This window comes from Metarhizium robertsii, assembly GCF_000187425.2.
Source record: "Metarhizium robertsii ARSEF 23 chromosome Unknown MAA_Scf_9, whole genome shotgun sequence".
NCBI classification, from domain to species: Eukaryota; Fungi; Ascomycota; class Sordariomycetes; order Hypocreales; family Clavicipitaceae; genus Metarhizium; species Metarhizium robertsii.
The window spans coordinates 329,538-356,352 of NW_011942237.1; the positions used below are offsets into that span (position 1 = coordinate 329,538).

Consider the following 26,815-nt stretch of genomic DNA (forward strand, 5'->3'; position numbering starts at 1 on the left):
GTGTCGGAATATATCAGATAGCTATATCGCTGCTAAGGACATCATGCCGGTTCAGCGGCGAAACGAAAGGACTCAAGTTAGGGAGAAGCTCGCAACGAGTAATCTTGGTTGCCCAGGATTCGTCGATTCCGTGTAGGCGACAAAATTGTGGCAGGCACGCTATGCTCACCAGTAAGCAATGCTTTGATGGCGATTACAAAGCTATTCTTGCTGACCGCAGATGAGAATAGTACTCGATTATGTCGTGACTTGGTGACGCACGGGAGAACTGAGGTTGCACCAGGACACAGGTGCAGCTTGACCCAAGCACAACTCGAGCTCAGCATTCCAGGCAACAGGGGTCGACGGGGCGTGGCCCCACAGGTCCAGATGGCAGCCAAGAATGACGACGGTGGGGCATCTCAGTGCTGGCTGGGCTTTGGAAGCAGCACTAGAGGCAGAAGTGGCATGAAAAATTATTCAGACCTCGACACCAAGGGGAGCCCTGTATGCCAGGCGTATATAACTTCTTGATTCCATTACGCATCACCTTGCTCATTTGACCATCTCAGTACTGTCGTAGTCGATTGAAACTTGTAACGGCGTTGCATCGGCACAGTTACCACCTCTCGTCAAACCCTGGGATTATCAACATCCCCACAGGCCCTCAACTCTACTCACGAACCGTCATGATATCTTCTTGAGATTACTCAATTGTCATTCTGCAACTCCGTTTTCCACCGCAATGGTGCCCAGACCCCTCCCCTACAATGGCAATTATGCCTCCGCTGACGACTACGTCTCTCATCTCCTCCACTTTGTCAACACTACCGACCTTTTCCAAATCCTTTGCGGCGGCACTCACATCCTCGACTTCTTCACCTCCTCGCCAGGTCTCTTTCACACCGTCCTACCCGAGGAGTGGCATCCTTTTCTCTTACAATGCGACATCATGCGCCTCCTCGATATCTTCATGAGAGATGATCTCGACAGCCTCCAACTGGATGGTCTGCCCGACATGCCGGACAGCTTGTTCCAGTACATCAAGTCAATCAGGCATCTATCACTTGCAAGAGACTTTTCTCCCCCATCGCACGATTTACCCGTCCTACCGCGAACAGTCAAGGTAGGCATGAAGCCTAAAAAGCTTCACGAGGTCAGGAACTTTGCCGACTATGTGCATCGCCTATCGCAGAATATCGCTACCTCGGAGGCGAATCAAATAAGTCACTTTGTAGACTTTGGTAGTGGCCAGAACTATCTTGGCCGCGCACTGGCAAGCGAGCCTTACAATCGACGAGTCGTCGCGGTCGAAGGCCGTGAGAATAATGTCAGTGCGGCAAGAGGCCTCGACATCACCTCTGGCCTGGCAACCAAAGAAAAGGTCATGAGGAATAAGAAGCTATGGAATAAGATTCTCGAAGCGGGTGGGCCGCATCCTCATGAGAATCCAGACGTCTTCAGACAAGTTGCCGGCACAGAAGCGTTTGACTTTCGACCCCGGGAGCAGTTAAGGTCTGAATGTACAGTGGAACACGGCAAGGGTCATGTACAATACGTCTCCGGACGTCTGGACAGCGGCGACTTGTCTGAAGTCATTGCCAAGATTGACAATACCTCGCTCGCCGACGAAAAGCCCAAGCTAATGGCCATGTCCATACATTCCTGCGGCAACCTCTCTCACTACGCCATTCGCTCACTCATCCTCAACCCAGACATTCGCGCCATTGCCATTGTAGGATGCTGCTACAATCTCATGACGGAACGACTCGGCCCACCAACATACAAGCACGCCTATCTGCGTCCAACCCTGCAAGCACTCAACGGCCGCGTCGGCAGGGAATCCTTCAGATTCGATGCGCAGGGCTTCCCCATGTCCCAGAAATTCTGTACCTATGACGACGACGGGGTCCGGCTCAATGTCACTGCTCGGATGATGGCTTGCCAAGCGCCCCAGAACTGGGACAGACTGGATAGTGAGGCCTTTTTCTCGCGACATTTTTTCCGAGCAGTTCTCCAAAAGATCTTTTTGGACAGAGGCGTTGTCAAGCAAATACACCATGTGCCAGAGGACACAGACGGACAAGCAGCCAGGAGGCCGGGCCCGTTTGACGTCAGCACACAACCTGTCACCGTCGGGGGTCTACCAAAGAAGTGCTATTCCTCGCTACGAGCCTACGTTCGGGGAACAATCGACAAGTTGACAACGAGCACCGAGTATAGGCAGTACGCAGACGTGATGAATGACAAGATGGCCGACATTACGGACGAGGAGATTGACAAGTATGAAGCCGAGTACCTGCCGAGGAAAAAGGAGCTGTGTGTGACCTGGAGTCTGATGGCGTTTAGTGCCATGGTCGTGGAGTCGATGATTGTGGTGGACAGGTGGATGTTTTTGAAGGAGCAAGCCGAAGTTGGCGACGCGTGGGTTGAGACGGTGTTTGACTATGGAATAAGCCCGCGCAACTTGGTGGTTGTTGGAGTGAAAAAGGATCAATGATGGTATTAGTACGGAGTACTCCTACTACTACTACTCCAAGCAGCGCGGGCGCTCAGATGGCCAATTTTACCCGACCCGTTGTCGTTGTCGTGTAACACCAACAGTGGCCATGAATGGTGAGTTGATGGGCAAACCCCTGTAGATTAAATGCAGGAGAGCGTACGCAAAAGGCAACAAGAATCTTACATCTCGAGGGCTTTTCGCCCATGTACCAGGTCCGCGGCAAATTGGCAATTCGTAGCCGGCCGCCGCACTCGACAACCACAACTAATAACAAGGCTCCGGCTTCCACCCCTTGCATCATCATCACTCTGTGCCTTTTGCCTCACTTCTCGCCACCCCATAGCGTCAACTCTCAGTGCCCCAGCAATACCGTGCGCCGCCGTGTCATTGTAGTCCACTGGGGCCGGGCGAGGATCGCAATGGCACCGACGGGGCAGATATGGCTCATCGTCCACGCCGGGCTCACGGGGTTTGTCGTCATCCCAGCCATTGTCGTGTGGTTCCTGGGCCTGTGCCTCGCCCGAAGGCGACGAGACCCGGCCCGCGCGGCGTTCAGCTGGGTGCAAGCTTGCCATCCGTTTTTCGTGTCGCAAGTCTCCTCCTCTTCCTCCTCCGTCACCACGGCCCTGCGGCGAATTCACCCGCGGCTAACATTCGCTCCTCAGGTCCCTGATGCTCAGCATCGTCTCCGACATTACTGGCGTCATTCTCACATCGTGGCAGTACGACGACGGCTCCTTTGATCGGGTATCCCACACGGCATCCGGCATCCGCAGCCTCGACGAGATCTACCAGTACACCGGCCTGATTGCCGTCCTCTACCGACGCATCGTCAACGCCTTGTTTGTCATTGTATTCGCCGAGCTGGGTAACGGCTTCCGCTACGCGCAAATCAGGAAGCCGCCCCCTTTTCGGGGCGTCGTGCGCGCCGCCGCCCTTGGCATCGCCGTGTCGATTTTCGCCCTTGCCGTGGCGTACTTTGCTCTGCCGCTTACCGCCCTCATCCACTATTACCAGACGACGGGTTACAATGCCGTGGTGGACGCGTGGGACAAGTGTAGGTCGTTGGGGGCTGCGAGTGACGTGATTAATTTTGCGGTCTCGATTGTCCAGGTCGTGTACGCTGGATTTGTGCTTGGCCAGTATGCCGGGCTCCCGGGGAAAAAGGTACGTTGGCGGGAGCAATTGTTGTTTCGTGGGCGAGGAGCTTTTACTCACCAGACGCCTCTAGTCGGCCGTCCTCTACCTTGTTGCCACCATCCTCGACGCCTTGCGCTGTGTGGTCGGGATTGTAGCCCTCGGAAGGTGGATTCTCCCCGACGAGCAAATCCCCTACGCTTGGAATGTCGTCGACGTCGTCTTTGAATCGTGGGTTCCCTTCGTCGTCTTGGTGCTGCTCCTCGTCATTGGCAACCGCAGGCAGCATGGTCTCTGGAGCACTGGTCGACGCGCGACGCAGGGCCGCCAGGGAGGCTGCCCTCAACAGGCCGTGCCCGAGGATGGCAAAGCGCCTCCTCCTCCGCACAGTTACTACCAGCATCCACCTCCGCAGCAGGAGAATCCTGCGTGGCAGTACCCGCAGGTGAATCCGGCCCCGGGTGTGGCGTGGAATCCTCACGAGCTGGCGTCGCCGCAGCAGGTTGCGAATCCGGGTGAGCTTGATTCGAGACAGATGAAGCAGCCTGTGTATTATATGAGCGCGCTCCAAGTCCCTGTTGAAGTTTCGGCCGAGAAGAATGTGTAGGTGGAGGGGGTCGTAGAAGCTGATACCGTCGAGAGGCAAATTGCGTTGGCGATTTCGTATTGAAGTAGGATACTTGTGGTTGCTAATCTGGGTCGCTTTGGTGCATGTATTTACAGCTCCGCACAGAATCATCAATTTTACCCCTTGCTTGCAAAGGAGGCGGGATTTTCGACGACGACATACTGATGCCATTGCGTTTTCTCAACAATTGTATTATATCGGCCGCTTCCAAGCCACGTGGAAGCAAATCCCCCCGGCTCCATATACATATCTATATATACTTGTACATAAAATACATGGTCATAATTCGCAGTCCTTGCGCAGTCAATTGTGGCCCAGCCATTGACTTGCTTGGTCTGTCTGTATATCGCTGCATCACTCGGCTAAACGGTCGGTCATCCTGGTTTACGATTTTCCTACCATCCCACGACTGTGTGCTTCCGCAACTTGGTGCTAAAAGGTCGACATGACCGACCAAGGCACGAAATACCGATGAACATGAAGCAGCGGAAAGGTCATGCTCTCATGTATCCAACCCTGCACAAGGTAAGCAAACACGCCATGCAGCCGTCAAAATATCAGAGCACCTACAGCCTGCCAGTAGATAGGATCCGTCGGGACGCGGCATCCGCACTCGGCTCCGCGTGTCGGGTCGTAGTAGACGTCCATGCCGGAGCATGGCCGGCCATGGGGGAATCCGTTGTACGCTGTGAAATACCTGGCCTGCAGGAAATGCGTGAGGCAGCTGGGACAGACAAGTGTCCGGTAGTTGATGAAGCACATGCTGATGAGTAATGAGCAACGGCTGGCCGCGGCTCGGTGAGGGCGGACACGTAGCGATTTCTGATGAGATGATGGGGGAATTGTGTGTTCAACACCGACATGCGGAAGTCGCTGGATATTTTATTACATTTGGCGATGGGCAGTGAATTGCAACGACTCAATTACACATGCTGTTTAACACTCGGAACAGACGTGGGAGCCCTAGTTGAATACATATTTGAACAAACCTCGTTTTTTCCGACATCGTGGCCAACAATGGGCGGGTGGGACTTGGGCGTCGTTGTCAATGGGACGGCACAAGTAGGGAACGGTTGTTGAGACGAGCTGAATACTGTTAGAAGAAGGATCAAACGAGCGGTCATATGTGGGCTTTCCATAATCTTTGTCGGCCGTGGGCTGTGATAATCTGCAGCCCCAAGGAGTGGAGTGTTTGCGGCTTGTAGGCCTTTCATCAAAGGCGCGGCTCTAAACAAAACAACGGGTGGACACTTTTATCTACGAAAGGAGAGGTGGTCACTCTAAAAGGGCTTTCATGACTTGTTTATTTTTTTGAATTGACAAAGTGTTGGGATGAGCATACATCACGGAGTGATTGGCAAGTATAAGGCGTCGTGCAATGTGGACGCTGAGACGCTCCTCAACCTCACTTGACTTCACTCTTTGATTGGTTCGTGTTTTGTTAACCATGAGCTTAAAGTCAATGATTTGTTGCTGTCATGTGTGAATATTGCATATTGCAATGCCGTCAATGAGAGTCATACCGCATCGTCAGTTCAGCAAAGGGTACCACGGCGTCCATGACACGATTCGTCTACTTGAGAGTATTTATTCGAGTAGCTTCAATGTTCCTTTGTAAATGTCACGGATAATGGAGGCATCATGCATGTCGGCAAGTCGCGCCGGTGCAGTCAAGTCCGTTTCGCCCGCCGTCCCCTGGACTGCTGCAAGGGTGCATCAGGGGCGGCTTTTTCGTCTCATGCGAATGTCGAATCAAAGCACATGACTTCCCGTTTCCCACATTTATCCAAGTGTCAACTTGTCTTGACTCTTGACAGAAGCCCAGGCGCCACACTGGAGCATCGAGATCTGCCATCATGCCATCATCCGCGCAGCCACCCGTCCCTCTGCCAAGTTTCGTGCATAGGTCAAACAGGGCTACAGATTGCCCCAAGGCGACAGCATGACACCGTGTGACATCATGTTTCATTTCCCCCGTTTGACCTTTGGATGAAACGAACTCAGAAGACGACGCAGCTCTAGATTTTAAACGTCACCTAACGCCTGTAGCGCCTCCGATCCAGATCCTTCTTTTTTTTTCACGTCTTGAACTCGTACACAGTTGGGTCCAAACAATCTCATCACCATGGCTGCAAAGGCATATCCCACATCCCCATGTGACTGCAACACATCAGCAAGGCTAACTTGTCGCAGGGTCAAACCGTGCAGAGGAAGCATCAAATGGTGCAAGACTATACCAGCGGTCAGTCGAAAGCGTTTTTTTCTCTTCACTACGATACCAACTAGTCCCAGAATTCGAGGAGGAAGTTCCAAGACAAATTGCACTACAACAACAGCCACAACTACAGTCTCAGCAGCCGCAGATTCGGGCCGTGGCCCAGACGTCCGAAAAGTCGAATCCTCTGAAACTCAGGCTCGACCTGAATCTAGACGTTGACATTCAGTTGCGCGCCAAAATCCACGGCGACGTGACGCTGGCTCTTCTGTGGGTTGTTGCCTCCCGGCGGCCTGTCACGCAATACAACTGATTTGTTTGTGCAGGGACATGTGACGAGATCCAGTCAAGGATAGTCTTTGTTGCGTTATACGCCATCATTCATTGTTTCTGCTGCTGCCGCCATGGTCAAAGGGGTGTGTTGGCTCGTCCAATGGCCATGCTGAGGCCACTTCTCGCAGTAATTCCAAAGGATGAACACTTGCATCCAGAGAACAAGATGCTAGCCAGTGGCATTCTCATAACAGAGCTACATTTGCCACCATTTCTCCAGTGTTCTCAAGTAGACTGGGACGTCGGATCCGTCTGGCTCATCGTATACTAGCATAATACACCTTCCAGAATTTGTACGCCATCAAACACAATCGCCAATCGAGAGAGCAAGGTAGCCATACGATCCAGAACCGAAAATCAACCTGTCAACGCGAAGGCCACGTTCTCAACCGTGAAGCGCAATATTGTCAATATTCAATAACGCTGTCGTTATAACTTGTCAACTTATTTCCAAGCCGCTTTCCTCAGAAAATCCCTCTCTGGGAATAAAAACCTGACGCATGTCGGCTACACCTCAAACTGCCACGAATACAAAGACTGACAACGCAAGCTCGTTGTGTATCCAACCTTGCAGTATCAAAAACCCTATCGCAGATTTTCCGTTGTATCATTTTCCGTTTTAACCTTTTCTATTGTTTCGTTCTCCGTTGTATCCTTTTCCGTTGTTTCGTTTTCCGATGCATCCTTTTCCGTTTTAACCTTTTCCGTTGCACCCTTTTCCGTTGTTTCGTCTTTGCTAAAGTTATTCCAAGCGTTCTACAAGGTATGTTAGTCCAGTTTTTATGCGTGGATGGCACAGCCGGTTTACTTGCCGCGGGCCATATGTGAGAAGGCCATCTGTAGAGATGCTATCAATTATATCAGCAGAATAAAAGAAAAGAGCCAGTCACTGCGTCTCTCACGTCGAGTTCTGCTCTACTCTAAAAATACGTCAGCATTGTTTGCATCCTCAACCACCGTCGCCCCTAGACCTACCCGGACCGGGACCCAACTGTCAAGATACTACATCGAAAAAGTCAGCGGTCGGAATCATAGGCATATAAAGGGGCACTATTCTTCTCACGTTATCCTGGTTTAAAAACACTTGGCAATGTGGTGCGATGCACCCGCAACTCCCCTTAACCGGGAGACACTGTTTAATCTCCGTGTCGTCTGCCGGACAAGGTTCATCAACGAGTGGAGGGTTAAGAGAACACCGTCTGGTTCCGCCGAGAAGTTTGTATTGAATCCATTGTCTTTTGCAATTGATGCATGCGAACTTTCGACGCCTGAGTTTGCACATTTTGAAAAGACTGTTGAAGGTTTGGTCTGACGCTGTTTGGCTCGATAGTCGAGAGAACAATGGTGAGATGAATCACGGCCAGGGAGGAGAGTAGCTTTGATTGTCGAGGTGGGCGCTCTTCTTCCATTGCCCCCGAGTCTCTCTTGTGTCTTGAGGGTGTTTAAAGTTCAAACACACTTGCCAACAAGGTAAACAAAAAAAACCTGCAAAGGCAGGGATTTGCTATGCACCAGTGTCTCTCTTGCTTCGTGTTTTCTCTTTGTAGGTCCAGAGTGGAAAGCGCGCCCACTCCTTGCTTCCCAACACTCCAGCATGAGGCGTTTCAGTGAGCCAAAAACCCTAGGCTAGCAAGAACCACTATGAATACTGACAGATGGTCGATACGAAAGAGGCCAATTCATTTGAACTTGTAAGTCAATCCTCAAATAATATTTACATGTTGCGTGTCTCTTTCGTACTTGGTACTGTCCGCCTACTATGAACAGCACCCGCTCTTTACTTCCAAAGACAGTGAATGAATGAATGGCAAGCATGGGCATTTCAATGAAGCAAAGACGCAGGCTAGCAAGGATCCCTGCAAACAGCTCTGGTCATGGACGAATTTCTAAAAGGGCATTGTTGCAGGAGTAGCATGTCTCTTTTTTCTTGTTTTTTATAAACGGATTCACCTGATGTGGTAACTGTTCAACAATGCCATTTATGCAGGTGGCAATGCCCAACTCTGCGTCTCAATCAACCAATAACATCAATTCACACGCCTATGGGTTAGTCACCACATGCACTTATAGATTCCATCGGTGGCAGGATCTATTAATCTCATAGAAGTCAAATACACTAGTATCCCATCATAATTTATACCCGTCAACGACCAAGTTAGCCCACCTAGTTGCCAACGGGGTAATATAGCCCGGCACCGTAGCCAGTTACCTGATCCGGTTAACCACGTCCCGCCTCCCACCTGCATATACAACATTCACCCCCGGACCAGACATCTGGAAAGCTAAATCTCCGCCGCGCCGTCCATCCCGGCCCATTTGAGCCTCGGCGATGCAGTAGCGGAGAACACGGAGCAACTCGACCCCATCCAAGCCGAGGTCGCGCGCCCACTCATAAACACCATCCCCCATCTCCATTGTACACAAGCATCATCCGTCAACCTCTGCAAAAATCTCATCCCGCTCACCTCATCCACTTGCCTTCAAAATACGGCCAACATGTCCAAAGCGCTCCAAGTCACCTCGGTGGGATGGCTGCTCATCTCGCTGGGCCACACCGTACGTCCTCAGCCAACGCCAGCCGCACATCCACAAGTACATACTCACCCGTGACAGACGTCCGCCAAGGACTGGCAGGAAAATGCAAAGTTCCAAACCCTCCCGCGCCTCGCCTATGCCTGCGCAAAAGCAGGCTGGTACCAGGGAAGCGGCTTCTTCATCATGAACGGCACGTCCACGACTCGCTCCCCCATGCACTGAGCTCCTTTGCTGACATCTTGCCCCCCCCTCCCTTCCCAGCCCTCATCAACTATGCCTGGTCCAAGAACCCGGCGCTCCTGCGGGATCCCGTCCAAAAGGCCGTTGCCGGGGCCATGATTGCCATCATGTGGGCGAGCGGCTGGTGGTACGCCAAGAATGGGGTGACGAGCAATGCTGTAGCTGTTGGGGCCATTGGTGCTCTGCAGGGCTATTCTGCCTTTACTATCTGATCGGCAAGACGGGGGTACACGTATGATGTATATGTATAGTCACTGAGACTTGTATTGTATATGCAATCGGCAAAGGATACTTTGCAAACCTAGCCAACCTTGACTCTTCGCTCCCCATGGGCTCTGTGCATGTCGCAGGTGAAACTACACATGTTCGGTGCGCACTGGTTTAACCCAAATCACCTTTCAAGTTGACTATACGCGTATGAGTATGAGTCTTGGCATCGAATGCCCTCTATATTGGTATATTGTGAACCGTACCTTATCTACTGCTAATCTAAATTAGACAAATAAACAAGAACCACCCTTTCTATATCTTTATGCATAAATCTTGTGAATTCGTTTATTTTCATCCGTCACTCCGGACACAACAGGTCTTCCGCTGCCGATTCATTCACAACTCCAGGTTCGCGACAAAATATTTCATCACCTGCACTCTTGTTACCGGGAGGCGGTCGAACAAAGAGCAGCGCCACGAATGCAATACCGCACAAGAACGCCATATAGAACCAAGGCAGGCCGATAAAAATACCCCTGCGTTCTAGCCCGATATTAAACAGCTTCGCCAGCACCGGGCCGGCAATGAATGAACCCGATACTTCCATCATTCCAATGAGGGCGTACAGTTTCGAGATAGACTTGGCATCAACATAGTGCGATACCGTGGCTCGAGCGAGTGGGCTATCGGCAGCACCAAATGTCCCAATGAACAATCCGAAAAGAAAGAGGATTACATTGTGGCTAAAGGCTTCGATGAGGGCGCCAAGAATAATGAGAAACGTCGATACTTGGGTGAGGAACAAGTCTTTCCCGAATACTGTGAACTTGAATCGACGTGACACCAGAATCTCCGAGACCTTGGGTAATGCGACCAGAATAATGAGGTTGAGGACGCCCAACGGTGACAAGAGCAAACTTGTCTCTGCAAGCTTCCATCCAAAGTGTTTGCTAATATACTGCGCCAATACCGAAGTATATGCTGCGAATCTAGCCGACTGAAAGAAGAAGGTGAGCAGTAAAAGGGGTATGTTGATATTCTTAATCATGTCCACAGAGTGCATCAGATCATCCAGACCCTTGCCGACATGCTCTTTGAAGGCTTGGGCGAATGTTTGGTCCTTGTTCCTCTTTGCTCTCGTCTCCACATTCAAGGTCTCTGGGATGAAAAAGAAGATGCAAAGCATAAATGGCGTGACAGTCAAGGCAACGTAGACTGGCACCCACGGCCCGAAGTTGGTCATTAAAACACCAGCAAGTAGAGGGCCGATGAGGCCGCCAAGAGTAGCCCCAAAGGTGAGATATAAGAAGCTAGCCGCCCTGTCCTGGATTGTCAGTGTTTGTTGTCGCGACGGAACGGGAAGGGTGAGCCATGCGTGTCGCCCGTGAATACACGTACTTTTGTTGCTCGGTGCTGACATCGGCAGCAACAGCGTACAAGGTATTGAGCAAGACCGGTACACCGCCGCCTAGCAACGTCCAGAGCGAACCCGTCATGATAATATACGGATTTCGACGGAGGGTGTCTTGGAATACGCCAAACATGAGCGGCGTGAAACTGAATGAAATGGCAAGACCAACATAAGCAAGGACAGCCGTGGGCTTGCGGCCAATACGGTCAGCCAACATGCCGTAAGGGAAAGTGACCAGCAATGCTAAACAGCGTCAGCGTTCTGCATTTGTAGTGTGTATGGTACGAGCGTCTAGACGCACTCATGACGGAATTAAACAAGCCGCACCACCCGATCAGAGACGCCAGCCGGGACTGCACGTCGTCTACTTTGCATTTCATCTCGTCAATAATATCATATGAGTCGTCCTCATAATGTACATGACACAGCGCATCTTCAATCAGTCGATATACGGGGATAAGAAGCAGCATGCCACTGGATGTGATGCAAAACTTCATGACAGCGGCAAGAAACACAATGGTTCCGGGCGTCTTGGCTTGCCATGGCGCAGCCCTGATAAGAGGTCTCGTTGGTAACGGCTCATCGGGTTGTTCATGAGTGGGCGTTGTTTCTGGTTCAATGCCAGCATCTGCTTGCTCCCGTTCATCATGGGTGAGGAACGGAGCGTCCTCTTCCCACTCCATTTCTGATTCAAGCTCGACCTCGGACATGGTGCGTCTTTCTGGGTGCGGCTTTTGCTGAAAATTTAGGGATGAGGGGGTTCGCAAAGCGTGTGCAAGTGTTTTGCTGGATTTCAAAGTAATGCAATCGAGACATGGAAGCGGCTCAAGGTTCAAGATGCTCTCCCAGAAGCGCGAGATGCTTGATGCCAAATTTAAGGTTTTGAGTTGAGCTGTTGAGCTGTTCAGCTGAAGATTAATTTCTACCACGGGAAAGAGCCATGAGGGATGAGAGCCATACACTCATCACGTCTGCGGTGGCGCTACGCCACCTTCAGCCCTAGCATTCCATCCGTTCATCGTATTCCCAACACTGAACCCGATTGATTGATTACGTGGATTACGAACGGAGTTATTGCCCCTTGGCACGAGAGTGTTGCGGATTACGTCTCGGATTTAACTTGTGGTGGGGGTGACACCGAGACGAAAACTATTTCATGGGCCAAAGTACTTTGCTATCGCGAGCCAGACTGTACTATACGATAGCACGTTAGCGTATACTTGGCAGCAGGCAAACCGGCATCTCTTGATTGGTGGTGACTTGCTTGACGTTGGGCTGAACCACACACGTGGAAATACACTCGAGTACCCTATATTGACGCATATTCATGATGAGATTAACTACATATAATAACCCTATGCCGGAATCGTTTGAATAACGGTACCTTGGGTCTGCTCGTGTCTGTTCGCAAATTCTGTGCCAACTGAAAATGGAGCATTGAATCTCCAGTCTTCACGACTAGTACTGTTGCATTTGCCGCACTCCCCCGACCCCCCTCTCCCCACCATCAGGAATAATCTCTCACATCACCGACTCAATCAGGTATTCCCAACCCAGACGTCAAAATGTCGTCAGAAGGTCTGCGAATCGGCTATGTGCCGGAGCACTTTTCAACGCCCATCCACTTTGCTCAGAAACACTACGGTCTCCATGCCACGCTGATACCCTTCCCCTCCGGCACTGGACACATGATCACCGCCATCCGTGCAGGCGAGATTGACATCGGCATCGGCCTGACAGAGGGATGGATTGCGGGACTCGGCAAAGAAGGCATTGAAGGCGACGGAGGATATCGCCTTGTTGGCACATATGTCGACACTCCGCTTTGTATGTGATGCCTCAAGAAGGATTGACCCTCCTGTACATGGGCCAACGCCGCCAACACGCAGCTAAACTCATCTACTTGCAGGCTGGGCCATCTCGACGGGGGCTCAACGCCCGGAAATCACATCTGTGGCGTCTCTGAAGGGCGGCAAAATCGGCGTGTCCCGCATTGGCTCTGGGTCCTACGTGATGGGCTTTGTCCTCGCCGACCAGCAAGGCTGGCTTGCCGACAAGACTCACTTTTCCGACACGGTTGTCCTGCATAATTTCGAGAACCTCCGCAACGCAGTCAACTCTGGCGAGGCCGACTTTTTCATGTGGGAGCATTTTACGTCCAAGAAGTACTACGACGCGGGTGAGATTCGGCGCGTTGGTGAAATCTACACTCCATGGAGCAGCTGGAAGATTGTTGCGTCTACCAAGTTGACCAAGAGCGGGGATGCGCGTGTGAAGACACTGTTTGAGAAGCTTGACCGGGGCATCAAGCACTTTAACGAGCATCAAGACGAGGCAGTCGAGTATATTTCTACGGAGCTGGGGTACACGGAGCCGGATGCAAGGGAGTGGCTAAAGACGGTCAAGTTCCCGGCTCACACGGAGGGCGTGAAGAATGACGTTGTGCGAAATTGTGTGAGTGTGCTTAGAAAGGCTGGTGTCTTGGTGGAAGGCAAGGGCTTGGATGTTGATGCCATGGTTGTCAAGGTGTGATGCTTGTCAGTTAACACATACAATAGTAAAAGGTGTGCATCGCCAAGTGAAAGTCATGTAATCGTCTCTGTCTCAGCGCACATGCGTTATGTTTCTAGTGACTGAACCTATGGGACAAGTTAAGTTTGCATACATTTAAAGCACGCCTAGGTGTGCAGAAACCTGAGTAAAGTCCAGGGCTGCACTTTGTATATCATGAACTTGGCAAGGCGTATTGCACCTAGTGTCTAATGATCAGGTTTGGCCCTATTGTTAAATATAGTCTCAGTCTGCAGTTGCTCCGAACGCCTTGGCATTGATGGTACTAACCTACTTGTGCCGTGATTAGGTTATTATGAATACGTGAACCATCATGTCCTGTGGGTATATCTCAAAAGAATCACACCATGGCACTGCTCAGAGAAAGCACGCCCAGCTTGACCGCAGCCTCGGTGGACCTAGTGTCTTGGACTCTGTCTTGGGCTCTGCGCGAAGCAGCTGGGCAGATTCGGATCTTGTCCAGACATGGACACACCTGAGCGCCCGTCATTGGCCCAACGATGGCTAACCCGGCTGCCGCGGGGAGTTGCTGGTGCCTTGGCCCGCCGCTTAACCCCCGAACGTCCAGGGTCCCAGGCACCCTCAGCGAATGACAGTGCTCTCAAATCCAATAACGGCACCAGACTTGACTTGACTTGACTTGGCCGTCGGAAAAATAGAACAACTGCATGTGCCCATGGCGCCCGACGTTGGAGTTCAATCTCCATCTCCATTTGGATCGGACCCTTTTGCATTCTCCAAGTCAAGTTTCCCTCATGCAGCCCGACCTGGAATACAGAGCTTTCCGGCCGAAATAGAATATCTTTTTTCGCTTCATTCGTTTCTATTTGCAGTTGTCATTCAGTTCTAATTGCGCCCTTGGCCTTGTGCCACCGTTACACATGTGACCTTGTGCCTCCTTTTTACCGCCCGGCACTACGGAGTACATCATCCTCAAAAACGCTCAGCGTCGTTGTCGCCAGTCGTTATCGCTGCCGCCGCCAAATGAACTACCATGGCGACTTCAAACCTACGACATGTTGGCGAAGACGCCTTCGATAGCTCCGCTGATGCAGCCGACGCGAACCATAGGCGCTTGCCCAGCGGCCATCGGGGTGAGGCGGTCGAAATGATAACGTCGACGGATTCGCTGGGGTCGCAGTCGCCGTTGCCGACGAAGCGGCCTGCACTTTTGGCTCACATGGGCCTGGGAGGCGTGGCTAGAAGGACACTAGGCATCTGTTTGCTACTGGTGACGGTTTTCCTATGGACATTGTCCAATTTTCTTGCGAGCGTGAGTAGGCCATCCTTGGACTCGTCTCGTTTCAAACAGGGCTAACCGGCCGCAGTTCATCTTTTCCGACCACACATACGACAAGCCATTCTTCCTCGTCTACATAAACACCTCCATCTTTGCGATTTCATTGGTACCAATGTTTACGAAATACTTGCTCAGGAACGGCGTACGGGGCATGCGCCACGACTTGATTCAAATGTGGACAGAATACAGACAACAGAGCTCATATACGAAAGCCGCGACAGAGGACGACGATCTCGACAATGAGAGATTGATGGCGGGCAGCGAGACGGCTGTAGAGGCCATCCCCGGACTCGACGAAAAACTAAACTTGCGCGAAACAGCGATTCTCAGTTTGGAATTTTGCATGCTTTGGTTCTCTGCCAACTACTTTGCATCGGCGTGTTTAGAGTACACTAGCGTGGCGAGCGTTACGATTCTCACGTCCACAAGCAGCGTGTGGACATTGGTCTTTTGCGCATTACTCCGCGTCGACCCATTCTCCGTGCGGAAACTCATTGGTGTCTTGGCCTCACTTGTTGGCGTAGTGTTGATTTCGACTGTTGATTTGACTGGGAAAAGCGACGAGAACAGAGGATCCTTCCCGCACAAGACAACTGGGCAGATTGCTGTTGGTGATTCAATGGCGCTCCTCAGTGCCGTGATTTACGGCATGTATATTACGGTGATGAAGAGGCGGGTGGGTAACGAGGAAAAAGTCGATATGCGGCTGTTCTTTGGCTTGGTGGGCGTGTTTAATCTGGCCTTATTGTGGCCTTTATTTTTCATCTTGCATTGGACCAATATTGAGCCTGTGAGTCTGCTTACCTCTCACTATGGATGCTCGCCGACTGACGCTGGGTTTAGTTTGAAATGCCCCCCTCTGGCAAGATTTGGATGATTATTATTGTAAGTTGACCCCTCGTGGACCGAGACATGTTCAGGACTGACAATGCTCAGGTCAACTCGCTGGCCTCATTTGTCAGTGACATCGCTTGGGCGTTTGCTATGCTCCTAACCACTCCGCTGGTCGTGACTGTTGGGCTTTCTCTCACCATCCCCTTGTCTTTGATTGGGGAGATGATACAATACGGACAGTACTCAAGCTTTATGTATTGGATCGGCGCAGTGGTGGTATTCATGTCATTTGTCTTTATCAATAATGAGAGCATGGAAAATGGGGACAAGGAGGAGAATGGTCGGGCGGGACGGTGAACGGTATAGATGAGCATAGGGGCTTCAAGATAGCGCTTGCATAATTATGACGATTTCGACGACGGCGAATGTCTCGCAGACTGCATTCTGCCATGACCAGAGCCTTGGAAACCAGTGCGATGACCACGTCTGGCAGTTGCAGTGGACCGCCAAATCACCCATTCGGATTCATCGCCGACGACCCCAGCGCCCTGCCCCACGCTCACCAAGTGAGGTCTGGTCGTACTGGTTTGTCGCCGAGCGAATCTTGCAAGGGAGAGTAATGTCCCTTTTTTTTTTTTTTTTGGACCGTAACGTCTTGTATTCTTGCTGTTGTTGATATATCGCCTAGCGTACCCAGATTACAAACGCCTAGTAGACAGTGCAAGTGGAGGAGGACCCGACATGGACGCTTAGTATCCGCGATGGCGCGCGAATTCCTCGATCTGCGGAGCCTCAGGTCCGTAAAAGTGGGCGGCATCAACAGGAACAAAAATGGGATTTGCAGACATTCATGGCATTCTGTGATTTCCATCCGACTCTCCATGTTTTATACGGGTGCTACCTCTCCTGCCTCTCCTGCCTCTCCTGCTTCTCTACCCTGCCAACTCCACCAAAACCGACTCTTGGCACTCAAGACGCCTTTTGCTGTCTGGGGCTATTCAAGATCCGCAAATCGGTAGCGAACATTGAACGCAGTACGGGCCCGACTCCTGAGCAAACCCTGGTCAATTCAACTTCGTTTCTGGGCCCCAGGTATTAAAGTTGAGGCGATTCCAACACAGACCAGCGCAGCGGTCGAACCTGGTGACGGATGATGATATTTTCACGTTGTTCAAGTCGCCAACTTTGAACATCGAGGCCAACCTGCCGCTATTCATATTCTCTGCTTCAGCTGCGGTTTCACGCGGTCTGAGTTTCATGGCTGTACTACGACGTTGATATATACTACAACGCAGCATCACAATGTGTTACCACTGTCTCGTTTGACAGTCCCGAGTGTCAATGTCACCGAGTTGGACCTCGTTATCTGTCAGACCAGTGAGGAACGGAACAAAATAATGTAAAATAGCAACGCAAAGCAGATTCGACGTCTTGGAAGGAAGTGAACGGACAAAACTCGTTCGCGTCAGCAACCTTCTCCAGCGCATGGGCACCAAAGTTTCACAACGTAGATATTTTTATACGTTGGGAGACTAGAGTGCTCTTCGGAAGTGCTTGACAGTCTGTATTGGAGAAATCCGAGCAAAGTTGGGCTCGACTGGGTAGTTACTACCGTTTTCGCCACTCCATGCCCCGACTCGGGCCATTCTGCATCTGTCAGGCAATTTGAACTCTCTTCAACTCGTTCGTGCCTATGTTCCCTTCTGCCGCCAAACGAACCTAAGACGAAGAATTCCAAGTTGCAAAATAGCCTCTTCCCTTTCGAAAAATTCCCTTGTTTTCTTTACTATAGAAACATATCTTACACCCCGGAACAAAGAAAAAGCCATGACATCCATTCCTCTAGATTCGTTTCGCCGGGATCGACCGCTGGCCGAGTCGATAGCTGTCGCCACGCGAAGTATTCACGCCAGACTTAACAAGCTGATTATTGAAAGACTTCCACTGGCTTTGCCGCCACAGGCAGGGGATCCGTTTGTGTATGCTTCTGGCTTACTGCACATCGCCCCTATTTATACGACATTCGAGTCATTATGGAGCGGTATTGCCCACGGTTCTCTGGAGTATGGCGAGTATAGCCGAGATGACTGGGGCCGATCAAAGTCTAGTAAACCGATTGTTTCGGATGGACTGCGAGAAATGTTGAATGTGTTGTACATTCCTGGCTTGATGCGCGCGGACCGGCTCGTTGCGGATATTCAGTCCATGACGGGATGGACGGACGCCGCGACGAGGGAACAGCTCGACATGATCAGCAAAACAGGCCATCTCGCGGAAGTCGTCAGCCACATCAAGCGCGCCATCAAGAACAAGCCTCATGTTCTGCTCGCCTACTCGTACATCATGTACATGGCGCTCTTTGCCGGAGGACGATTTATACGGGCCACGCTCGAGTCTGCCGGCAACGATTTTTGGGATACGGCAGCTTCTTCTGCAATGCCAGCACCCTCACGGCCAATCCGAGACGATTTTGCGGACAGCACACAGAGCTATCCAACCGAGACATCGCCTCGCCGCTCCCACGGCCGCCTGCCGCTTCGCTTCTTCCACTTTGACACCCCCGAAGACGGCGAAGACTTGAAGCGAGACTACAAGCAGAAGCTCGCAGACTGCGACGCAACGCTCAGCTATCAGGAAAAGCACGACATTGTGCAGGAGGCGATTTGCATATTCGAAAACCTGGTCCTCGTAGTCGCTCAGCTGGACACTGTCGTGGCCGCAGGCCCGATCAAACCACCTGCTGACAGCCCAACCTCTGTCGAATCTGCCGCCACCACCATCAAACACCCCTTGATACTCCCACGCTTCCGGGACAGCGTCGATGTCGCAAAAGAACGCAGTGCAAGGAGATCGTCGAACCGAATGTCAGGCATGTCAAGCGGCAGCGGCAGCGACCGCGAGGACGACCCCAGATCAGGGGAGAGCAAAACGCACGCTGCCCACATGCCCGAGGAGGCACTCCCCTCCGAACCGCATAATCACCCAACCATACCCTCCACCACAGACATGGAACTCGGCCCCGCGTCGTCCAAATCCGTGAGATTCGAAAGGACACTCCCTCACCCCGCACGAAGCGACCTCGGCGGCGTGGCGGACTCGACGGCAGACGTGACCGAAAGCCTCAAGATGGCCTCGAAGCGCCTTCGTCGAGAACACGTCGCGAATTGGGTATTGGGGGTCGCAATCGGCATCATCGTCGTTGGGGTCCTCTGCTCGGGTCGCCGGGCCGCATCGTCGGAGTAGTAGACAAATGATCCTTCTCGAATGCCTGTCGTTAAAAGCCGGCGCCCCAGTCTACGGGGCTGGGCACGGCGGATTCTTGTCATCGGGCTTGGTGGCACAAGTCGCATCCTTTCATTGCTTTTTTTTTCCCTCCTGGCCAGGGGACTCCATGTACATAAGCAGGCACAAGCACACGATGGCGACATTTGTGGCGTCCCCCCCTTTGTCGCCCAGCCGAAGTATTTCGGCCTCGTTTCCGGTGATACGGAGTAGTCAAGCGTGCGTCAGCATTGGGGTACATTTGGGGTAGGATCGTTAAATCTGGCGATGGCGACTGAGGTTTCACAGCATGATGGGCTGGAGAGTCGGGGTGACTCTCAAAGTTCCTAGTGTACAGAGTAGCATTACGGTAGTAGATGATAGCTTTGCATGCGAACACCATTTTTCGTGCTTTTTTTTGATAATGAAAAAGAACCTTGAAAATATCGTTTTGTAATGTTGCCAAAATATCATTGTTGCTATGCTCCTGTATGCTATTCCAGCGCCATGGTAAAATCACAATGTGCGTAAAGTCATTATGCTTCATCATCGTCCCAAGTAGGTCCTACCTCCGCCCATCCAGCCATGTGTCGCTCGCCCCCAAACTCACCCACCTGCCTGAGATGTCTTGCCTCAGCCTCATTCGCCTGCCACTGCCGAACAAAGTAGTCGTCCGAGGCGGTCACCAACTTCCCGTCGTGCGACCAATTCAGGTTCGTCACCTCACGGGAATGCCCGCGCACTAGGGGCGTGCCCACGCGAAAAATAGGAATAGGCGATGATGACGGCCCCGTGCCCGCCGACGCGGGAGTGTTTGCGGAGAAGGATTGCAAGGGTGTAGGCGCGCTGGTACTCGTGCTTCTCTCGAGGTCATGTGCGTGTTTAGCGCAGCTCGAGTACAGGTAGCCCTCGTCGGTGGGGAAGAGCACCGCGCAGCTGTCGGTGCTGCCGACGGCCAGGAGTTCATGCTGGTAGTTGTTCATGGGGGTGCGGTGACGCAGGGCACACTTGACGTAAAAGGACGAGGCCCGGAACTGGTCGTGCTTGAAGCCGTACAGGGGGCCCAGCCCCTCTGTCCCTGTCGGCCTGCGTTTGGGTGCAAAATTGTCGAGTTCAGGGGCGTGACCGAGCATCAAGTGTGTTGTAGAGTAGGCGTATACAGTGCTGTCTTTGCAGACGGCATAAAGGCGGGAGGCGTCGGTGCTGAGGGCCAGGGATGTGATGCCGTAGGACCGCCATGCGTGGGACATGGGCTGCGGCGTCATGGCGAGGGGTGTCTCCTCAGTTTGACGGCGCGGCTTGATGTATCGCGTGTCCCAGAGCTTGATGGAGGCATTGGCCTCGGAGGCAGTGAGGAGGAGGTGTTCCCTGCCGGGGGGAAGCCATTGTATGGCGGTGACGGAGGCTACAGATGTTATGCCCTGTACTCTGCGTTCGTGGGCATTGTCGATGGTGTTGATTGTTCTAGCAGTGATGGGGTCGAGGGTGGTGTCACGGTTACCGGTGCCGTTGGGGTTGGCTGTTGAGAAGCAATGGATTGGTACTTGCGAACAACGTAAATCCCATATTTGGACACGGCCAGCTCGATCTGATGTAGCGAGAGCGGTGCCGTTGGCGGCACCGGGCTGGAAGGCAACTTGTCGGAGGGAGTCCCAGTGTCCACCGGCCAGTTCAACTGCAACGGACTGTGTGACCACGTCGACGATTTTGCCGGTCCGATCTCCACAAGCTGTTGCCAGTCGGAAATCATCCGTGGACAAGTCCAAATCCATAATTGCATTATCGTGGACTTTGATATGGGCATCTACCTTGGAGTCGACATGCCCATCAGCAGTAGTAGTATTGAACAGCCGCACAAAGCCCTGCTCATCGCCAATGACGGTCACAGGAGCATTGTGACAGCTTGCAAGGCTAAAGGGGATCGTATTTCCTTGACTAGTATATGAGGTACAGTGGTGCGTGTCGTAACTTTTGCTATAAAAGGGAGCCGTGAGTGTCCTAGGGTCGCCAGCCGGAAAGTTGAGATATTGCTTGCCAGAGTGAGAAGCAAACCCGTGCTCTCGGTCCAATAGCTGAGCTTCAAAACCACGGCCTCGAAATTTGCGAATGGGCTTTGGTCGATAGCCTTCGAGTGTCTATGGCATCTTAGAAAATATATCAAAAGGTACGGGCGTTTTCAGACATACCAGGTTTGTTCTCGATTCAGACGATTGAATGCAAGGGGCAGCAGGAAATGGCTTTTCCTCCGTGCCGGTGATACTTCCACTGCGACTAGCTTTAAAGAAGTGACTCTTACCTGGCGGTTAGCATGCTTCCAATAAAATCAGCCACTGGTACCGGACACCCACCAAAGTGGCTCGCCGCCTGTCATCTAAGCCTTCTCTTGTATCTGAACGAGCTTCTACCATTTGCACATCGCCATCCCGTGACATGTGGCAGCTTCTTCCTGGAAATTGGAGTGGTGGAGGAGTCAAGTCCTCATCAATCAAGCCCCGTCGCCGTTTTCGGACAACTTGACAGTGATCAAGTCGTTTTCTTTTCTCTCCTGCGCCATCCACTTGCCCCAAAGCCTCAGTTGGTGACGAAGGACATATAGGGTCCGAGCTGAAGACATCACTGGCGAGTGATTGGGGTGAAATAAGTTGACAGTTGGTAGCGGATGCATCAAGACTTCGTAGAGCAGCTCGGCTGTCGGGTGGCAAGTTTGATCGAGGCGTGAAGAAGCGGCCAAACCTTCTAGGTGTGACGGACGGATTCCGTCTCTCCTTGCGACGACCCGTTCTGGTTGGTGATAGAAAAGGATTTGCCGGAGAAGAGCTCATGGTCGGGGGACTCGAGGGCAAGACGTCGGGGGCAGAAGAGCCATGGTTACGCATTCTGCTCGTGACGAGCTTGGTTAAACTGGGCGATTGTGATATTGAATCGAGCTGTCGGACTGAGGGTGAAGGAATTATAAATTAACATAAAGGCTCTAGAGTAGACAATTTCATGGTTTTGCAGAAGTAAAGGATACGAAAGCAGTAGAGGAGGGAGAACCTGCAACAAGGTCGGTTTTGTTCAGGATTCAAGGATCCATGGTTGAGGCTGGGGGTGGAGATGTGAGGCGAGACGCGGTCAGAAGACGCGGACCGTGTAAATGAATCTCGCGTCAACCCGCAATTAGCAGGGGATGGACGTTCACCAACGGCAGTCACTGTGTTTACAGGCGAGTCTAGCGCCTAAGCCACACCCAAGACGCCCTACAGAGAAGAGCGGCAAGCACCTGACGTCACATGAGGCAACCACACATTACAGTGCTCGTTGATGACTGGAGCTTCAGCCACAGGCGGGTGATTTCATGTAACATTCGACCATGCATCTCCTCAACACATCCCTCAATAACTTGATCCTTGGTGAAGAACAATCTTTCTCGCAGACAATTTACCCAGAGAGCTGCCCTACGAGCTCTAGGAAGTTCGCCGTTGCCCACCGAATAAAGTATGCCGCCTGTTAACATTGAAAATTGTAATGATTTACGCCAATTTCAGCAGCTGGTCCGATCCACCAATCCCAGCACTGGAGTCGCAAAGCCACAGTGGCACCCCAGCACAAAGCCCCAAGGTTCTGAAGTATGGTGCCATTTACAAACCTGATTCACAATCGGCCACCTTTTGGCCAGGTCGCTGACTCTCCCACCGCCAGATAACTGTTTCTTCGAGATCGTTTCCTCCTCCATCTTTTTTCATAGACTGCCACTATTCTCATCTCGCCTTGTCTATTTAGCTTGCTATCTGTGACTGTGCATCGCAGCTCCGGCACATCATGTGCCGTTTCTTGGTAAGGCAAAGGCCGCATCTTCGCGGCTTTTCCTCCGACGTCGGACACGGGAACTGACAAGGGAATGCGCGAACCAAACAGGTGTACAAAGGCAGCGACGAGATTCTCCTCTCGAAACTGATTCTCGACCCGACACATTCTATATTAAAGCAGTCGTTTGACTCCCGCCTACGTCTAGTACGCCACCCCGTGGTCCCCGTCCCAGGTTGCACGTCCTCAATCCCATTACTGACCATGGCCAGGACACTCGTAGGGGTCAAAACAATGCAGACGGCTTCGGCATAGGCTTCTACACAGATCCAAAACTCGGCGCTGCGCCTTGTCTCTTCACATCTACCATTCCAGCGTGGAACTGCACAAATCTGCAGCGAATAGCATCCAAGACGGCATCACGCCTCATATTTGGCCATGTACGCGCCACGACCGAAGGCTCCTTGAGTGAGGATAATTGCCACCCCTTTACACACGCCAGTTTAATGTGGATGCACAATGGTGGTCTCGGCGGCTGGAAATACATCAAGAGAAAACTTGGCGACCGACTAGCGGATAAGTGGTATCTCGAAGTAAAGGGCGGTACAGATAGCGAGTGGGCATTTGCCTTATTCCTCGATACTCTCGAACGGCTTGGTCATAACCCTAGCTCGTCACCCGAAAACGGCTTCGGGCCAACCGTTCTGCGTAAAGCCGTCGAGCAGACCATTGCCCAGATCAACGAGTTGACGGATTCGATCCCCCAGGACGTCTTGCAAAGCGAAGATGTTGACACCAGGAGTTTGCTCAACTTTGCTGTGACGGATGGTCATAGCGTCATTTGCACGCGATACATAAGCAGCTCCAAGGACGAAGCCGCCAGCCTGTACTATTCGTCGGGGACACAGTGGGCCACGAGGACATGTGATCCGAATGACAGGCAGTATCAGATGGAGCGGAAGGACAAGGGAGCCGATATTGTGCTCGTCGCTAGTGAGCCACTAACTTTTGAACGAGGTAATACACTGTAATGGACACAACCATTGATGGTGTCATACAGCTAACATGGTCAGAAAACTGGGTGAACGTCCCTACAAACTCCATCCTCACCATCCACCGCCAAACAGTCATGACACACCCCATCCTTGACAAGTACTACGAACGTGACCCCTACCACGTCCGTTCCAGCGCTTTTGTCCAAACAAAGGGGTTAGTGTCCAACGAAAAACAGCCGAGTGGTACGTCCATCAGCATTGGCAGCGGCGCAACACCGTCTAGCTTTGACGGCTACAGAAAGCTGGCTGCGCAGACGCTTTGCTCCCGGAGTATAAGCCCCGACTTGGCCAGACGCGCCCTTACGCCCCTCTCCGCAAATGAATCACGATAGACGCCACGTCTGCAGGAAGTGGACTCGTGTGTTGGATTGTATTTCCGCCTCCAAGAACATCTACTGCATGATAAAGGAGGGAGGGGGGTTTGTAGGCGTTGCGACCTGGCGTGGAAAGTACACTGTGCAAAATTTGACTTCGTACCGCTCAGGAGCGATACTGGATCTAGGAAAATATACTCGACACTTGCTTCTTGGCACCTTTGCCTGCGCTTCACACATCTCAATGCACGTAGGCTGCTCAACTGCCGCTGGGGGCCACGTCTGCTTCTCGAACAAATCCGCCTGGGACCATTGTGACTTCCAAGCCTGAGCAAATTTCCATAAAGAGCAGACTATGAAGTATCTATATGTTACTTTTTGGCTTTTACCGTCGTTCTCTGGCTTGGGTACAGCCATGCATATTGTGTTGCCGTCACTGAGCCCTACCTAATGTAATGCTTGCCCAATCAGTTGGATAGGTCAACAAGGAAAAGACAGTCATAATGAAGCAATGTATTTACGCTTAACTGAAACAGAGAACGATTGTGCGCACGCCTGAGCAGTTGGACTACCCATTGTGGCAGACGATTAGGCCCCATGTGGACAAACCTCGAAGTATATACTTTGACCGAGAACAATGGCCCAACGAGGCATTGGCCGAACGCGACGCCACGACTCCATCCAGCAATGCGTAAATGCGCAATAGATTCGACCGCTGTAGCGTCGAAACGCGCGACAAACTTGAGACTTGCTCTTCATGGGATTTCGGCGTGCAGACCTAACGGTAGCGGGCATCAATGAGGAATAGCCACAAAAGTTAGGAGCGCCATGAGGCAGTCGCCAACCATGGCGCAGTGGCAGATGGCCCAAGGGAGAACGATGTTATGCCCATTCAACAAGGGCTTTTTTTGGGCGCGTGCCCTTTTACCCATTTTGTGCGGCTCTTTTGGTCCTTGTGGCTGCCGTCGATATTAATCTCTCTGTTTCGTCCCTCTTGTTCGTGTGGGAGACATCAAATAATCATTTTTTTTATCAGATATGCCCGTCCACAGACAATAGACATTACCAACATTTCTGCCAGGTATTCAAACTACATCTCTCTGCAGCCACCTTGGCACAGCACGACGCTACTTGTACATTTTGGCTACTGTTTGGTGAAAAAATCGTCATCCCTACACCGGGCACAACCCCCAGCTACTCTAGCACAGGCTCCGCGGTCGTGTTTGATATCATCTCCGGCACTACAATCATCGACATTTTATTGCCCATTTGGATAAATCAGAACCACGGTCAACTGGCAAATAGTCAGACGGGCAAGATGCCGTGCTGCATCGCCACGCTGCACTATCTTGCATGTCAGCACCACAAGCTTTACAAGCTTCGTTGCACGACTTATAGATGCGATCTGCAGTCCATCTGCCCCCGGAAGCTCCAGCATGTTCTTGTGCAAGCCAAGTATATATGGTCATGCGAAGAATGCCTCCGTCGTCGATACAAGGCCGAAGACGATGAGCGTTTCAACACGTGGGCCGCAAAGATGAGGAAGCTGGCAGATGACGGAAACTTGAGCGAGGAAACATGGAACTTTCTTGTCCAGAACACTGAAGAAAGAATTGATTTTGTAGAAGCTAGGCTGCAAAAGACGCGCAAGAGCCAGGTCCTTGAAATTCAACAGGCTGAAAAATGGCTGCGGGATTATGCATCGACAACTCTCGAATTACTATACGGAGAGGAGGACTTTGATGATAGCGATTCATACGATACATATGACGAAGACGAGTCCATGTCGGGACTCCAAGAAGAGCAGCCTCAAGTCTCCCGCCTGGATGATTTTCCCATGCAAGATTCGGAACCTGAACAACAAACAGGTGGACAGGAACAGCAAGAAGAGCAGCACGACAGCGTGATGGAAGATCAAGTGGAAATATCCCCAGACCCAAACCACAACGAATACAAAGCAGAGAAGCTGGCTAAACTCGACAACTTGCTCCTGGCTCAAAAGCACGACTTGATCATCGTCCGAGATGCATCTCGAACCGTCAAGGGCCAGCAGGCAGATGCGGCTCCTGAGGATCAGCCTCCCAGCTCGGCTGCTGCTTCCAGCCTTGGCACAATGCCAGCCGGTCAAACACAAACGCTCGCCCCGAGGCGTAGTGATTCACCAGCCGTCCCCGTTTTTCAAGGGGCATATTTGTATGGGATGCGTGCCCAAGGGAGATTGTAGCCGTCAAGGCTTCTGCATTTGCCATTACGTTGCTGCCATCCGAATCGCAAGGGGGATACGGATGTGAACGGCCTGTGTCGTCGACCCCCTCTCTCCTTTTATCCCGCCCCTTTCCTTTTCACCTTTCATGTACTGTAATGCGGGCGTTGACTGGGCTTCCTTCCCCTGATAGGATCAGGTTTGGACGGTGCCATGGAAGCGAGATGCAGGGCCCGTTCGGCGTTCGAAAGTTGCTCCAGTGGACACATGAACAACGAGCGGCATTTGGCGCTGTGATTT

At 51.9% G+C, this 26,815-nt stretch overlaps 11 protein-coding genes across 11 annotated transcripts; 9 read left to right on the forward strand and 2 right to left on the reverse strand.

Moving 5' to 3' along the window:
- Window positions 1-724: 724 nt before the first annotated feature.
- Window positions 725-2,479, forward strand: MAA_01525 (RNA small subunit methyltransferase; the record flags this gene model as incomplete). The annotated part of the gene is made up of 1 exon (XM_007819523.1): window positions 725-2,479. One exon carries the CDS (start codon window positions 725-727, stop codon window positions 2,477-2,479), a length of 1,755 nt encoding a protein of 584 aa, XP_007817714.1.
- A 422-nt stretch (window positions 2,480-2,901) lies between these two features.
- On the forward strand, window positions 2,902-4,226 carry MAA_11537 (forms a complex with the other RRN protein RRN6 and RRN11; the record flags this gene model as incomplete). Its single annotated transcript, XM_011413532.1, has 3 exons — window positions 2,902-2,951; window positions 3,148-3,649; window positions 3,714-4,226. The coding sequence occupies 3 exons, from the start codon at window positions 2,902-2,904 to the stop codon at window positions 4,224-4,226; spliced, it is 1,065 nt and encodes a 354-aa protein (XP_011411834.1).
- A 2,146-nt stretch (window positions 4,227-6,372) lies between these two features.
- On the forward strand, window positions 6,373-6,775 carry MAA_01524 (uncharacterized protein; the record flags this gene model as incomplete). Its single annotated transcript, XM_007819522.1, has 2 exons — window positions 6,373-6,403; window positions 6,441-6,775. 2 exons carry the CDS (start codon window positions 6,373-6,375, stop codon window positions 6,773-6,775), a joined length of 366 nt encoding a protein of 121 aa, XP_007817713.1.
- Window positions 6,776-9,291: 2,516 nt separating this feature from the next.
- Window positions 9,292-9,782, forward strand: MAA_01523 (uncharacterized protein; the record flags this gene model as incomplete). Its single annotated transcript, XM_007819521.1, has 2 exons — window positions 9,292-9,355; window positions 9,409-9,782. The coding sequence occupies 2 exons, from the start codon at window positions 9,292-9,294 to the stop codon at window positions 9,780-9,782; spliced, it is 438 nt and encodes a 145-aa protein (XP_007817712.1).
- A 356-nt stretch (window positions 9,783-10,138) lies between these two features.
- MAA_01522 (Major facilitator superfamily domain protein) lies at window positions 10,139-11,901 on the reverse strand (the record flags this gene model as incomplete). Its single annotated transcript, XM_007819520.1, has 3 exons — window positions 10,139-11,099; window positions 11,179-11,434; window positions 11,493-11,901. 3 exons carry the CDS (start codon window positions 11,899-11,901, stop codon window positions 10,139-10,141), a joined length of 1,626 nt encoding a protein of 541 aa, XP_007817711.1.
- Window positions 11,902-12,756: 855 nt separating this feature from the next.
- Window positions 12,757-13,723, forward strand: MAA_01521 (periplasmic binding protein-like II; the record flags this gene model as incomplete). The annotated part of the gene is made up of 2 exons (XM_007819519.1): window positions 12,757-13,018; window positions 13,101-13,723. 2 exons carry the CDS (start codon window positions 12,757-12,759, stop codon window positions 13,721-13,723), a joined length of 885 nt encoding a protein of 294 aa, XP_007817710.1.
- A 1,033-nt stretch (window positions 13,724-14,756) lies between these two features.
- On the forward strand, window positions 14,757-16,253 carry MAA_01520 (vacuolar membrane protein; the record flags this gene model as incomplete). Its single annotated transcript, XM_007819518.1, has 4 exons — window positions 14,757-15,035; window positions 15,091-15,852; window positions 15,906-15,947; window positions 15,999-16,253. The coding sequence occupies 4 exons, from the start codon at window positions 14,757-14,759 to the stop codon at window positions 16,251-16,253; spliced, it is 1,338 nt and encodes a 445-aa protein (XP_007817709.1).
- Window positions 16,254-17,723: 1,470 nt separating this feature from the next.
- Window positions 17,724-19,139, forward strand: MAA_01519 (hem oxygenase-like, multi-helical; the record flags this gene model as incomplete). The annotated part of the gene is made up of 1 exon (XM_007819517.1): window positions 17,724-19,139. One exon carries the CDS (start codon window positions 17,724-17,726, stop codon window positions 19,137-19,139), a length of 1,416 nt encoding a protein of 471 aa, XP_007817708.1.
- A 554-nt stretch (window positions 19,140-19,693) lies between these two features.
- Window positions 19,694-22,033, reverse strand: MAA_01518 (WD domain protein; the record flags this gene model as incomplete). The annotated part of the gene is made up of 3 exons (XM_007819516.1): window positions 19,694-21,292; window positions 21,344-21,428; window positions 21,495-22,033. The coding sequence occupies 3 exons, from the start codon at window positions 22,031-22,033 to the stop codon at window positions 19,694-19,696; spliced, it is 2,223 nt and encodes a 740-aa protein (XP_007817707.1).
- A 925-nt stretch (window positions 22,034-22,958) lies between these two features.
- MAA_01517 (glutamine amidotransferase class-II protein) lies at window positions 22,959-24,330 on the forward strand (the record flags this gene model as incomplete). Its single annotated transcript, XM_007819515.2, has 4 exons — window positions 22,959-22,973; window positions 23,055-23,150; window positions 23,216-23,960; window positions 24,017-24,330. The coding sequence occupies 4 exons, from the start codon at window positions 22,959-22,961 to the stop codon at window positions 24,328-24,330; spliced, it is 1,170 nt and encodes a 389-aa protein (XP_007817706.2).
- A 1,300-nt stretch (window positions 24,331-25,630) lies between these two features.
- Window positions 25,631-26,536, forward strand: MAA_01516 (uncharacterized protein; the record flags this gene model as incomplete). The annotated part of the gene is made up of 1 exon (XM_007819514.1): window positions 25,631-26,536. The coding sequence occupies one exon, from the start codon at window positions 25,631-25,633 to the stop codon at window positions 26,534-26,536; it is 906 nt and encodes a 301-aa protein (XP_007817705.1).
- Window positions 26,537-26,815: the final 279 nt, after the last annotated feature.